This window comes from Cottoperca gobio, chromosome 8, assembly GCF_900634415.1.
Source record: "Cottoperca gobio chromosome 8, fCotGob3.1, whole genome shotgun sequence".
Classification (NCBI taxonomy): domain Eukaryota; kingdom Metazoa; phylum Chordata; class Actinopteri; order Perciformes; family Bovichtidae; genus Cottoperca; species Cottoperca gobio.
Genome location: NC_041362.1, coordinates 19,001,733 through 19,016,737, shown reverse-complemented (window position 1 = coordinate 19,016,737; position 15,005 = coordinate 19,001,733). Strand labels below are relative to the sequence as shown.

General features: G+C 42.9%; 1 protein-coding gene across 1 annotated transcript in view; it reads left to right on the top strand.

Annotated features, from left to right (window-relative positions):
• The first annotated feature begins 408 nt into the window (after positions 1 to 408).
• The window catches only part of caskin1 (CASK interacting protein 1), an 80,899-nt gene continuing 66,302 nt past the window's right edge, over positions 409 to 15,005 (top strand). Inside the window, exon 1 of the mRNA XM_029437366.1 lies at positions 409 to 1,165. Coding sequence (XP_029293226.1) covers positions 1,033 to 1,165 — 133 coding nt within the window. The 5' untranslated portion in view covers positions 409 to 1,032. The remainder of the gene's footprint in view (positions 1,166 to 15,005) is intronic.

The following is a 15,005-nucleotide window of genomic DNA, read 5'->3' as shown; positions in this document are numbered from 1 at the left end:
CGATAGAGGACCGTGCATTAACTGTAATAGATTGCATCCAACTCTGACATCACTTAGGGAACAATGTACAATGCAAGTGAAGCTAATATAGCATACTAAAACTATATCGAGCCAGTAAGAAGAAGATAGTTGAACACATTGATTATTCACTTTGTCTGTGTCTTCCTCGGCAGCTGAACAAATCTCTGCAGCCTCTTTGTAAAGCAAAGAGAGAGCGGGCCATAGAAACAGAGCCGGAGATGAAAGAGGAGGCGGGAGAGCACCGCGCTCCTGGTCCGCCCCCAAGTTGCAGCACGAGCCATTTAGCTGTACGAGCTGGGCCAGCTGTAGAGCGCGCGAGCGCGTGTACGTGCCCCTCTCACTACCCCTGCCCCCACGCGGAGAAAACCATTACCAAATACAGATCCCGAGCACACGCGGAGTGATGGCTGCAGCAGTCCTGGATTGTGTTTACGACGCAGAGCACGAGAGCGGCATAACCTCAGGAGAAACGGACACCGCGCGCGCACGGTTTTTATACGCACAATCATCCACGCGCAGTGTCTACTAGTGAGCCTGTGAGACTACTCACTACATTAGTCCGTTTGACGTCTCCGTCCTTCGGCGGGGTTCGGCGCTGTCTCCCGTTCGTTTAAACGTTGTTTTGGAGCGCAGCTGCAAGGGAGACCAACCCGCCTCCAGCCGTTATCACAGATGAGGAGCGCGAGCACACCGTGGAAACGAGAAACCATTAATCTCGGCCGTCAAAATATCAAGCACGCGACGCTAGCGCGCTGATACTGGAATCTAGAACGGCCCCCGGTCCCGTCTCTACCCAGCGGCGCTGCACATAGCGAGGGGAACCCGAGAGCATCCCTCCATCCCACCCAGTCTATCCTTCCCTCTCTCCCTCTCCCACCCCCATCATAAGCCAGAGCTCTAGGGGGATCTCATCTAGTCAGGGACCAGGGGGAAGGAGGGAGGCTGTTCGTGGCCGCGGTAGACGCACCCTCCGCGTGGTGAGGCTGGGCTGAAGCGCCGCTGTGTCGGAGGATGCTGCGGGGAGTAGAGCGGCTCAGAGTGGAAGATGGGGAAGGACCAGGAACTGCTGCAGGCGGTGAAGACCGAGGACCTGCTCACTGTGCTGTGCAGAAGCTGCTGCAAAGGCCTCGGCCAGGGAAAGCAAGTAAGACATTCTATTCTCTTCTATTGCAGGCGGTACCGAATACTAACACAGCCATGGTATTCTAGTGACAACCTACCTCCTGATGGTCTTGTGAGACTAATGGTTAGAAGGCTATTTCTCAAACACCACCATTGCTGGCTGTTTGCTACAATTAGACCTAACTGATGATGATGATGATAATTATGTCTATGTGTGTGTGTGTGTGTGTGTGTGTGTGTGTGTGTGTGTGTGTGTTTGTGTTTGTGTGATTGAGAGAGTAAGATGGAAAGAAGAGGGGTTGCATGCATCAGGGTGTATCAGAGAAGATTAGTGGTGTGATTGGAGACTGACAGCCCATCTTGAGACCCCTGTATGAGTGCACTGCAGCAGAGAGCGAGACAGGGAGAGGGTGGGAGAGATACAGGGAGGGAGTTGTGTTTTTCAATCTGTGTGACCCGGTCTCATGATGAGTGAGAGATGATGCCAGTGGCCTTGTGATTGTTAGGGTTCAACAACACCTTCAATGACAAACACAGACATACAGGATTCAGATGGGTGGTTAAACCGTGCGTGTGCGTGTGGCTGGCAATGTAGCACAACGTCCAACAATGTTTCACTTCCACAGCCCACTCTAATGTGTGGGCAATACAGAGAGCGCCTGAGCGAGCTGCAGATAGAGCATTCTGTAGAAGCTGGCATACTGATACTTCCACTGATAAATCACTGGCTTATCAACAGACAGGCTGGGTGCTATAGGGGCCCAGCTGCATGAAATACAATTTCTGCAGATTTCAAAAGTATAATATGTAACATTTTCACAAAAATTTAAAATAATTACTAGACCTATGTTAGATATGTTGTTGAGCTGTGTGCTAACATTATACCAAATGTTTCCAACCTATTACAAACCCGAGAGAAATCTGTCATTTTAATCAAGGTAATGGTGCGCTTCACTTGGTCGCCTGTAATGGCGACGTATTTCCTTTGCGCATGCGTCAGCGTTGTGGTCGTCCACTTTTTACGATACACTCTTTAGCTTTTGGTCATTTTAACCAAATGAAGGATTTAAGTCTTCAGGCATCTGGATCTTAAGTTATCAGAGACCCAAACTTAAGCAGTTAAAAAAAATAATTTTACAAAGCATCCCTTCTCACAACTCAAGTCATCAAATCATGTGATCGGCTCTCCTCACCATCCAATCGCTAAAACTGTTCCGTACGCAGGTTTGCAGCATCTTGCTCACACAAGGTTGGTGTTGATGACAGATAATGATCCAGAATTACATCTTTCTTGCATGTGATGACATCATGACAAAAAAAATCATTGACACTGAATAACATCAAACTCTAAAATGCTCCTCTTTGAGTTACTCATTTTAAAGGCCCTGCACACCCACACAGGTGTTGCCAATTATTCTGGTTAATTAGTCCTCTGTACACCTGTGTAGGACCGTTAATTGAACCCAAAGCAGGTTCAATACCGATTTCCTGGTCGATACTCAGAAATACTCAGGGGAAGGATTAAGATTTGAAACATATCTAGAGAAAAATGAATAAATCATTCCAGATGTGTAGGACGATATGGATTTTATGACTAGGCTCTTGATCTTGCTTGCTTTGATACATTTCTGGGTGAAACATGGAGAATATATCCATGCGTATAGACAGCATTACTTTTGGACTTCTTTTAGAGTAAGCTAACTTGTACGCTGCTATGCCATGGATGGCAAAGCTCACTCAGCAGGACTCCACTGTGAAGTACAGCACATGGCCTCAAAACAGTTTGTAAGAACCAGTGGGGTGTACTGCATGCCGGCAGGTGGCGAACAGTGGAGCAGAGCAAATACAGGAAACCCCCTGGATTAAAGAAAGTCTGCAGACTAGTGCAAGATATGGACGTCCCTGGAGTAAAAACAGACTAGTCAGGGTCCAGCATATTCACATAGTGCCCAAAATAGTGTCTTTGTGGAGTACATTGTGTACAAGAGCACATCACAAAATAACCTTTAGGCTACAGTGAAGTGCACTGGAGCTGGAAGCCCCTCTCACACTACTGTTTAGTACATCAGAGGCAGAGGACAGGTAAGCCCTGAAACAAGTTTTTCTCTGCAACATCCATGTGGCTCGGAGAAGACACAGATGTGCACCAAATATGAGCCGATCCTCGGTGGATTGCAGTGCAGTACACGTGGCAACTAAAGCAATTTAAAGCAGATTGTGCAGGTGGAAGAGGCAGTACATGCTTCTTATTAGCCATCTGTTTATTGTCATCTCTACATTGTAGTTGTTGCATATACTTTGCTGCTGCAATAAAATAATCCCTGAAGGAAACATTACAGACAGTCTATTTGCAACAAAAACTTTGGTCTCTGTTGTAGAGACATACACACACAAATCAAATCAAATTTATTTATAAAGCCCAATATCACAAATTATACATTTGTCTCAGTGTGCTTTACAGACTGTACAGGTTGTCCTAGTGTACACAGTGGGACAAAATGACAGAGAAGCCTGACGCTATGATGCATTACAGTTCAAACCCTTGCAGCAACGTTACATTGGTGAAGAGGTGCTCATTTAACTTGATGGCACATTTTGAGACTTTACTGTTGTTGTTGTTACAATGCATTGCCTTATAACATAAGGGCAGTGGTGGAAAATAGTACATGGTGTACAAGGTACTTTTACTTTACTTTTGCTACATTAAAAATTAAGCCAGAGGTTCCCAGTCTTTTGGGGAACACGTTAGTGTGGCAGACTTTGTTTTTACCTTCTTTCCTACCTCAATAATCAGCTCACAACCGCTCAGATTTATCTTGTGACTGGGCCCGTTGTGGCTCTTCCCCTATGCCATGTTGTGAGTAGTCACACTGGCCATTTGTCTGCAGATTGAGCATACTTTTTATATACTTTTTAGCTGATAAAATACTTCTGTTCTTTTACTCAAATGGGATTTTAAATGCAGGACTTTTACTTGTAATATGCAACCTCAAAAAATGACAATACATGTGATTCAACACATTTCTGACACAAGCTAAAGAAATTACATTACATTTGTATTACATTTTATATTCAGAAAGAAACACATAATCTGATATTTATTATCAGGAAAAGAGAGACAAAGTTCTGAGACTGAGTTGGAGTGTAGTGGTATTATTCACCGTATAAAAAGTAGTATTAATGGAAGGGTGACTATATTCCCTCGTCAGGTATTCCTGCTGCTTTGTCTACGCCCTGTCCTCATATCAATGGAGCAGCATGCCGGCAGACAATCAATCATTCATCTGGCATCTGATGACAGAGGGCGCCTTCACTCCTCCATAACCACTTAACCACTCGTCATAGTCACATCATTGGTCAAATACAATATTTTATGGTTCCATCTTGAGGTTTGCCCTTCTATAATTTACACTCATGTGTGGTTTGAAGTGCCATCTAGCCGCACTGAAGGTGTTTAAACTTAGCATCAAGGTCTCTCCATGGTCAGCTCTGTTGTAACGTCTCTCTCCCTCTGTCTATTACATTCTGTCTAGGGCTGCAACTAAAGATTATTTTCATTATTGATTAATCCATCCATTCTTTTCTTGATTTTGTCCAAAAATGGCAAAATATGTTGATCAGTGTTTCCCAAAGCACAAGACAAAGTCTTCAAATGTCTTTTTTTCTTTTATCAAAAACTCAAAGATATTCAGTTTACTGTCAAAAAGGTGTAAAGAAACCAGAGAATATTCTCATTGAAGAAGCTGGAATCATTTGACACTTTTTTCTTAAAAATAGTTGGTGACTAATTTGATAGTTGACAACTAATCGATTAATCTTTGCTGCTCCAATCCTGCCAGCCTGTCAGTGATTTTTTTTTAGAATTACCATAGCGCAGAAACAGCTTTGTTCTTCACAAACTGTTTAATATGCTTTGTGAAAATTCATGTATGGATGTGAAAAGCAAAACCATGTTTTTCTCAGTTCCTGAAAAGCAGAGTGTTTTGGGGGGATTGTGTCTGAAGGACAGTGATATTACATGATGACGCGGACTGTGGGCCGTTCTTTCGGCAAAAACAAAACAAAAAAGAAGGGCAGATAGAAGCAGCCATGCAATAATGACAGAGAGGAGCTGTGAGCCCCAGACAAACAACAGGGAAGTGTAACGCTGGGCTGATGTTAACACATACCTGTTTGTCATCTAGCATTAAACACAAAACTCACACAACAGCTGTGTGTGTGTAGTAGGGAGAGAAATGTGTGTGTGGATTGTGGTGCTAATGGGTGAATGTGTGGTTGAACTGTACGTGATGGAGAAAGTAAGATTATATGTGTGTGTGTGTGTGTGTGTGTGTGTGTGTATGTATGCAATGGGTCCGGCAAAGGCTCTGCCCTGCTGCAACTCATTTACTCCAACTCACGCCAGACATATAGTCTGCTCACATTCACCTGCATCTCAGATACACACACACACACACACACACACACACACACACACACACACACACACACACACACACACACACACACACACACACAAACACTCGTGCATACACATCTGGCACCATCTGGAGAGTCATCATGTCACTCATACCCCCCCCCCTCTGCACATGGCACTAGACGAGGTCGTGTGTGTGTGTGTGTGCATGGAGCAGACCTTGAGTGTGACCTGAGTTCTGTGTTTGTTAATGGGCTGTTTCAGTGTTTGTGTGTCAAAGCGGGTGGTGTAATTTGTATTGATAGTCGTTTATTGTGTCATTAAGGGCTGTGTGTGTGTGTGTGTGTGTGTGTGTGTGTGTGTGTGTGTGTGTGTGTGTGTGTGTGTGGTGAGGAAAGAGATTGTTCAATCCTAATTATTTCATAGGTTGTCCGTGTGTTTGTGTGTTACATCTATGAAATGATTAGGATTGAACAATGTTTACTGCTATGAGTGACCGACACATGGTTCCATCGCTGCACGACACTCTCTACCGCCTTCCTTTTCTTTCTTTGAAGCCAAGAGAGATGCTAATGCCCACAGACCATTCTGGATACCACCCCCCCTCTCTCCCCCTCACTCTCCCCCCATCTTTCTGTGTTGATGTGCGAGGCTGGCAGAGGAGTAGAGCAGATGATTGCATCCACACTAGTGCACATTCACAAAGGAGCAGGCAGGCAGCTTCACATACTGTCAGCCAGAGTCTTCATATTGGTTAACTGTCCTCTGTCTGCGACTATATGCCTCAGTGACAGAAACATGTTGTTAAAAGGAAACTTGTTTTTTGCAGGGTGCACTTAGAAAGTTCACACTATTGGATTAATGCGTCATAGTGCGAATTGCTGGAATATAACAAAAAGTTACTTCATATCACTCCAGCTTTTTCATGTTTAACTTCGATTAAAGGGCTACATGTTTATCTGTACATTTAGACTCTTTCAGAAACAAATGTAAACACACAAATACCCCTTTTCCACCAACATGAAAGAGGTTCCATTCTGGTTTGCACACCTAATTTTGAATCATTCGGAGCATTTCGACGAATAATAAATTGTAAAAAGCCGGTTCAAAGCCTGAACCAGAAATAGCAGGTTTTCCTTGACCTGAAGTGGAAACTGTGATTACATCAGTGTGTCATATTCTACAGGTGGGAAAGAGAGGATGGAGTCTTGCACGTAATAGTCTTCTATGTCTTCGTATCATTAATAGTTGATCCATGCTTGTTTTTTGGATAATGGATGGATTTTTCGTGTAAAAGAGGTAAAAGTGGTGGTTTGAACAAGCTCGTATTAAAGGCAAAGATATCTTGACCTTTAGTCCCTCGTATGAATCAAGCTTTAAAAAAAAATGCTAGATCCTACATTTCCCATCATGCCACTCTAATAGAACTGTCCGAGCCTTAAAAACCCCTCATGTATTGAAGTAGAAGTATAACGTAGTGTCAAATGGAAACATTCAAAATGAGTATGGATACCTTAAAATTGTACTCAAATATAGTAGTTGAGTAAATGTGCTTTGTTGCATTTAACAGTGAAGACTAATACAACGTTCAGAATAAGATGTGATTTGTACTTCTTTTCTCTTTTTACTTGGAATAACACGTAAATGACTTAGAAATAATCCTTTACAAACCGTAATAGATGCATTATAATTAGGGCTGTCGAATTAACGCGTTAATTTCGATTAATTAATCATAGAAAAAATAATGTGTTAAAAATATTAACGCAGAATAATCGCGCTCCTAGATGCCCCTGACTTTTGCTCCGACAGCATGGAGCACTGAGCTCTGACAGCATCTCCCCCCCCCCCCAGTTGCTGTGAAATATTGATATATGCGATTAATTCATCACAAAGCTTGTAATTAATTACATTATTTTTTTTAACGCTTGACAGCCCTAATTATAATGTTTGGATACACTTTGATTCATAGCTGGTTTTATGCAGTTAGATTCACGTGGGATTCAATTTCAACATAAATCTGACACCATTATTATTGTGCAATTATTTTGAATTGCACAACAAATAGGAGCTACTTTACATAGACTTACTTAAACGTTCTCCAAAATCGCTATTTTTGACGAGTTTCACACCAAATTCAGTTCCGATATTAGAACTGTTTTTCCATTACATGTTTGTAGTCCCTCAGACGTGAGGAGGTGTATGATGAATGTGTGTGTTGGGGGTTGGGGGTGTGAGGCCTTGAAGATATGTGGAATGTGGGGTTTTTATTCCTGCATGCTGGGTTTTCTCTGTTAAGCATAATGACAGAAGTACAGATACTAGTTCTAGTTCATAAGAATACTGTTAGTTTATTGAGATAACCTGCAATTAAGATCAGTTTGTTAGGCATGACAGAAAACTGCTTCATTTGAGTCAATCAAGTTCACCTTCCAGATTTACACAGAAAGAGAAAATAATGCTCCGACAGTATTATTGATTCTTCAATTGTCCAGTTTTATCTTGAAGACAGATTTAGAAATGAAAATAATGTGAGAGTGGAGGACTGGCTGGCTGGCTGAGTTCCCTGCCTTTTCCTCCAAAACATCATCACTCACCTCTCTGCTGACTGCCTCCGCGATTGAATTACAGAACAGATGGAGAGAAGGAGAGGTAGATGGATATTTTTGCGTTGAGGTAAAGGGAATTGTGAGAGGAGTTGCAAAAGAGAGAAGGCAAAAATGATATATGGAGGGGAAGAGATATGTTGTAGTCAGAATAGGAATGAAGATGTTTTTAATGGGAGGTGGTACAGAGGGAGGAGGAGTGACGAGAGGCTGAAAATGAGAGGCTCTCTCTCTCCTTGTCTCTGTCAGGGAACGAGCAATGGAAAGTAAGCAGAGTGCGGGAAAGCAGTAAAATCAGTGAGAGAGACAGAGGGACAGGCAGAGCAGGATCTGTATACAGCAGACACATAGTCTCTATTGATCACTGAGACATGTGACTGTCCCCGGGGTGGGTTATGGTCCTATGTTTGTCCCTCTTTGCTCTGTGCTCGCCTGTCTGTGTGGGTGTCGTCATGCCGTCTGCGTGTCTTAGCATGTTAAGTATACTGAGATTGGAAGTGGCGTCTGTGTCTGCACTTCACTGTCAAACGAGCTCAGATGTAAAACGACTATCAGACTGAAATGGCGGGCATGGTCAGAACATCCAGCAACAAATGCATGTTTTGGTTTTATGTTGGTCCCAGATTAATGATGTTACATTAAGCAGAAGCTTGGGTTATATAGCTAGACGGCCATCATGTAATTCTAATATGCGTTGCGTCATTCGTTCGAATTTGACTGCTGGAGCGTTTCTGTTTATTTGCACCAAGGTAACAACTGTACTTTAGCTTCAGCTAGCTAGCACCACCGGACAGACACATGACTGAACTCGGAACTCACTTTGCCTCAGAGGGTCGGCGGTTTGATCCCCGGCCCCTGCGGTCCACATGTCGAAGTGTCCTTGGGCAAGATACTGAACACCAGGAGCTCCCGATGGCTGTGTGTGTGTGTGTGTGTGTGTGTGTGTGTGTGTGTGTGTGTGTGTGTGTGTGTGTGTGTGTGTGTGTGTATCTGCAGGACATACAGTGCTTGTGTGTGTAGGTACAGCACATCCACAATGATTTAGGTGCAGGGTTTACTTTACTTTACTTGCTTTTAGAGTTGGTCCAGTTTTGTGAACTCATCAGTCCTGATGAGCTGATGAGCATTCTGACTGTGTGAATGTGTGTGAATGTGTGTGAATGGGTGAATGCTGACGTGTTGTAAAACACTTTGAGTGGTCGCAAAAGATTAGAAAAGCGCTATATAAATGCAGTCCATTCAGCATGCTGCTAATTATCACTGAACACAATGTACAGCCATGGGGAGGGATTGGAGATAATGTCAGTCTAGTTCCAGGGCAAAATATAATATGTACTACTGCTCAAATCTCCATGAAATTTGCTGTGGATGGTAACGGTCTCCAGAGGATGATCTCTAACCTTTCCTCATAAATGTTAAATATAAAAATCTAATGGCCAGAATGCCATGCAATGTATATTTAATATGTAAATGTTTAGCTTTTTTGTAATTTTCTATTACATATCGTGAGACGGGTTTGGTTGCGGGTAATTTATGCACTAAAGTATGTAAGTTATGAGAAATCTAGAATATGTGTAGCTCCTAATAGAGTGAACGGCTTGTGATTATTGGCTAGCTGTTTTTTTAAATGTGTTTTATTTGATGCAGAAATGTCCCTTTCTCCAATACAATTGTCTCCCATTGGAAGAGAATAAAGTAACCTTAGAATTCAACGGAAAATTGCCTCAAAATTGGATTTGAGCACGTTGTTGCTCCAAATCAGACAAACCACATGGTCATCCTCAGGAAAAACTGTCATATGCAAGGAAATAAATAAATAACACAAGAAGCAGAGCAGAACAGATGCTTGTTTCAGGAATGTGTACGGCATTGTAACGTGCGTGTGTCTCTGACAAACGTGTGAACCATCAGGGGGGTAACCTTGATAGCTGGTGAGGAAGCTGTTGCTAGGTAACTATAGAGCGCCAGTGTACCTCTGACTGTGGCAGTTGCAACTTGTGATGATCATAATAATCAATATATAATATCATATTACGTCTTATTTTAATAGAGTTGTGGTGGCAGCAGGGTCCTTCATATAGTATCCTGGCACATGATTCTACGGGGGAAAGATGAATACATAGAAAGCCAGTCAGAAACAGATGCAGCCTGAAGCTCTTTAGATGTGCTCAGCTCCACTAATAGAAGTTATGATTAAAAGAAACACGGCTCTCGTTTCCTCGTCTGCGTGAGGCTTCTGTTGCGCTGCGGGTGACACGGAGACGTCTCATCACACTGATTATTCCTGTAACAGTGACAGTAACACAGTTGTTTACAGGACGTCGCTGTTGTTTCCAGCAGAAGAATTTGTTATTATCCAGTTAGAAGGGGAACAAATGCGTTCACATAATTGGCTTTTATTAATCACATATTGATTTAAAAAGGTGACCAGAATGTAAGTTACTAGACACGTGTACTGAATATGACTCATCTGTTTTATGGATGAATGGAGGACAAAAGGTATAAATATTTCTGTCCACAGTTTGTCTCGTAGGCAGGATAGGAGATAAATCCAGTTTTGTTATCTTCGCCGCCATCTTGACTGTAAGGGAGAAACGATTGAGTGAGATTCTACTCTTCTCTGTGTGGGAGGGACCTGACACACTCCTGCACTTTTCTAGTATTGAATTACACTATTTCTCTTTTGCTTCCCTCCTTTATGTGTTTCTTCTTCTTCTTCTTCTTCTTCTTCTTCTTCTTCTTCTTCTTCTTCTTCTTCTTCTTCTTCTTCTTCTTCTTCTTCTTCTTCTTCTTCTTTACTTTCTTTTAACTTTATCCTGAAGACATCTGAGGAGTTTAAGGGAAACTCAATACCCCCCTTGTCCCTCCCCCTCCCCCCTCAGGTTAGTCCTAACACATGGAGGTCAACACGATGCCATGTTTGACCTTTCAGCTGCGTGCTGTGTGTTCATCTCTGCTAATCTCCGTTGCACTGCTTCGCTCTGTGTCTCAGAGATAGAGACTCGAGGCGTTCCGCACTGATTGCAGGTGGTCAAGTGTCAATGGGGCCGTCCTGTTGGAGAACAATGTTGGATAGATAATACGAGTTGTTTTAGCACGAGTTCAATCACGGAGCACTCTTGTATCCATGGCGACAGCCTCCAATGGTAAGCTGAGTGTGTGTGTGTGTGTGAGTGTGTGTGTGTGTGTGTGTGTGAGTGTGTGTGAGTGTGTGGTCAAAGCAGGAGGTAGAGTTTCACCGTGTGTATAAATAGCAGGTTATAATGGAACAAACCCACGGTCCTGGTAAAAGCCTTCAATGTTACAGTACAGTGCACTACACACTACTACTACTACTACCACATGCTCCTCCCACTAACTCCTCCTACATTTACAGAGTGCTTGAAAAACAGGAAATTAAAACAAATTGAAATCTGACAAAAAATTACAATCACAAGAAAGTGAAAAAGCTTCAAGTGAGGATGAATGTCTGGTGCATTCACTCCTTGATTGGCCCCATTACTGAGTTGGGAAGTCGTTCTTCTGCCTTGGTCTGCTCATGAGCTTTAGGTTGTACATGGACGCTATAATGAAGTTCCCAGTGATCCAAGTATGCTGAAACAGTTGGAAGCTTTATATTAGTGATGCCCACGTCCCCACCTACTCACAAAGCTGGCAACCACCTCATATTCACCAGAAACTGCTCTACCTCGAACCTCTCTGTAACCCCGCTTCACATCTCTCACTTTTTAATATCCTTCTCTCTCCCAATCTAACAAACCTAACTCCCCGAACACTGCACATGTCCACCGTAACCGTCGCTCTCTCCTCTCTTACCTCAGCTGTCCTCTCAGCCCTCCCTTCTCCTGACTTTTTCTCACTCATGTTTGCCAGCTCTGCCACAGACACTCTCCTCTGTCCTCTCTAGACTCTCTCTGTCCTCTCACTTTGCGGCAGGTTCGCCAGTCCCCTCCAGCTCCCTGGTTGGATGACTGCATGCTGACAGAACCATTTTACGGGCAGCTGAAAGAAAACGGTTGAAATCACCCTGGCGACCTCCTATAAAACTGTATTATTCCTGCCGTTACTATAAAGAAAAATGTATGTTTTCACTTTTAACGTTACAAGAGGAGGCTCTCAAAATGGAGAGAAACCAATGTGCTTGGTAACACATAGCATTGACTGGGATTGCAGGAGTGTAAACTAAATAGGATAAAGAGCAGGACATAGCTTCTCCTCTGAACTCTGAGAGCATCCAGGACCAGCCTCTCAACATACTACACATTACCCAACATAACCCCACAGACTAAGGTAGTTAAAGATATGCTCCTTGGAAGCTTTCTTTAGTTCTGTGCACATCTCTTCAACATGTGTAGAAATCCAAAGCTTACCAGTCGGGCCATGCCACAGCTGCTAAACTATGATTAGACAATCACTGGCCATGCATGGGCAGGGTTTAGGAAACAGTCAATTAGCAGCTATAGATCAAAAGCACTGCAACTCTTTGTACAGTTAATTGGCATAAAGCGTGTTGCTACGCTATTCCTGAATGACTTAAAGATACTTAAAGATAAAAGAAAATGTCACCGGGCATTCGGCGCACGTTGGTGCAAATTCATAATATAGTTAAACAACACAGCAATAATGCATCCCATTACAGCATGATTGCTTTGATTGGTTCGTCTCACTTCCTGTATCCTTCCTGTGCCACCTTCATCGTCTTTACCTTCCCTCTTTATCCATCGCTGTCTTCTTCTCTCAGATGGTCCTGTATCAGTTTTGGAAAGACTCTCCTCTCTAATTCAATCACTCCACTTCCTGTTTACCTGGCAGTGTGTGTGTGTGTGTGTGTGTGTGTGTGTGTGTGTGTGTGTGTGTGTGTGTGTGTGTGTGTGTCTGTGTCTGTGTCTGTGTGTGCAGCTGAACAAATATGGATCCGGAGCTCAAAACTAATCACCACTCGTCATCCTGTCCTTTGCACTTCGCCAACTGCACACAAACGTAAACACACTCATACACACGTGCAAGGAAATGTCTCATACTTAATAAAACTGCCAGCTGTTGCACCCGCTACGTGTAAGTTCAAACATACTGTAGTATAGTTTGAAATAACTTCAAATATACGTATGCATTGTCATTCCTTATTAAATGAGAGAGAGGAGAGTTTCATTTTGTGAAGAAAAGTCTTGAATATTCAAACTAGTTTACACTTAGTTGCTTGTAAGGGCAACTAAACTGTTTAGGTGTTGACGTCAGCAGAATCTTATTTTTTACCAAGTTAAAAGACCAAGAGTCCACAGCCATGCTCACAGCTCTATGAGGCTGTACTTAAAGGGACAGTTCACCCCAAAATCAAAGATACATACTTTTCCTCTTACCTGTAGAGCTATTTATGAATCTGGATTGTTTTGGTGTGAGTTACTGAGTGTTGGAGATATCGAGCATGTCTGCCTTCTCTCTAATGTAATGGAAGAAGGAAGCCTCTATATGTATATATATATACTGCTATCTCACCTTAGCTAGCTAATATTACAGCTAAGCGGAGGAGGACACCATTAATGTTTACATCTCGCACTGTCTCGAGCCTCTTGTCCATCAGTAGATGCTTGCTTCCTTCTGTGCGGTGATACGAAAAATATGCTTGTTATGGTTGGCGGGTGTAGTTTGGTAGAAAGAAAATAGTTCCTACATGAAACTGCTCACAACAAGCTCTGTTGATCATCTTGAGTAACCGGGTCATGATTTCTATAAAGAGACATTACTGTTGAGTTTTCAAATGTATTCTTTGGCACTTTGAGCTCCACAAGCTGAGAGCATCTGGTTCCATTACATTGAGAGAAGACAGACATCTGTACAGCTGATACCTCCAACACTCTGCAACTCACACCAAAACAATCTAGATTGATAAACAGCTCTACAGCCAAGAGGATGAATGTGTATTTTAGATTTTGGGGCGCACTGTCCCTTTAAGTGCAGGAGTGCTAATTAGCATTTTATACAGATACACACAATACACAGCTGAGGTTGTTTGGAATGCCATAGCTTGTGCAGGTATTTGGTCATAAACCTCAGGAGGGTTCATCATCCTGGGACCATGAACATCCGTCCAAAATGTTCATCTCAATCTCTCTCAGATATTTGTGGACCAGAAGCAATGGACCGACTGCCTGCCGACCCACATTGCCATCCCTAGAGCAGGGAGGCGATCGATACATTTTTGTTGAATTATTAATAAAGTAAAAGGCAAAGATGTGTTGCATCATACACACAGCTAGCTCACATGAAGCATACATTACTCCTACAGGATGCTGGGCTGTTGGATGTTTGCTGTTTAGAACCAGGACTTTTTTAATCGTGGGATTTTTTCTTGTCGGCTACAATTCCATGAAAATGGCGAATTTATAAAAGAAATCCTGCGCAGGTGTTTCATGCACCCAGAGGTCAGGAGACAGTTCATTAGTTGCCTACATTCCCTTCAAAGACACAAGAGACACAGATGGCTGTTGAACTCTAAGTTTCAATATAGTTTTTATCTGTGATAAAAGTGAGAGACAGAAAGGAGGGAACAGAGAAATGCTTTTGCGATTCAGTAGTCAAATGGAAGAGTAAAGGGGAAGCAAGGATAGCAGGGGAGGGAGGCGAGGAGAGAGAGGAGGAAGGAGGAAGGAGGGGAGGAAGAGGAGGGAAATCAGAGGGAAGAGAAGGCAGATAGAGAGGAGACAACAAGAGAAGAAACAAGTAATTGATCTGGTAATAGAATAAGAAAGATGAGTCTGTAGGCTTCATGTGGGAGTCAGTTTATCTTTCTCTCTCACACACACACACACACACACACACACACACACACACACACACACACACAC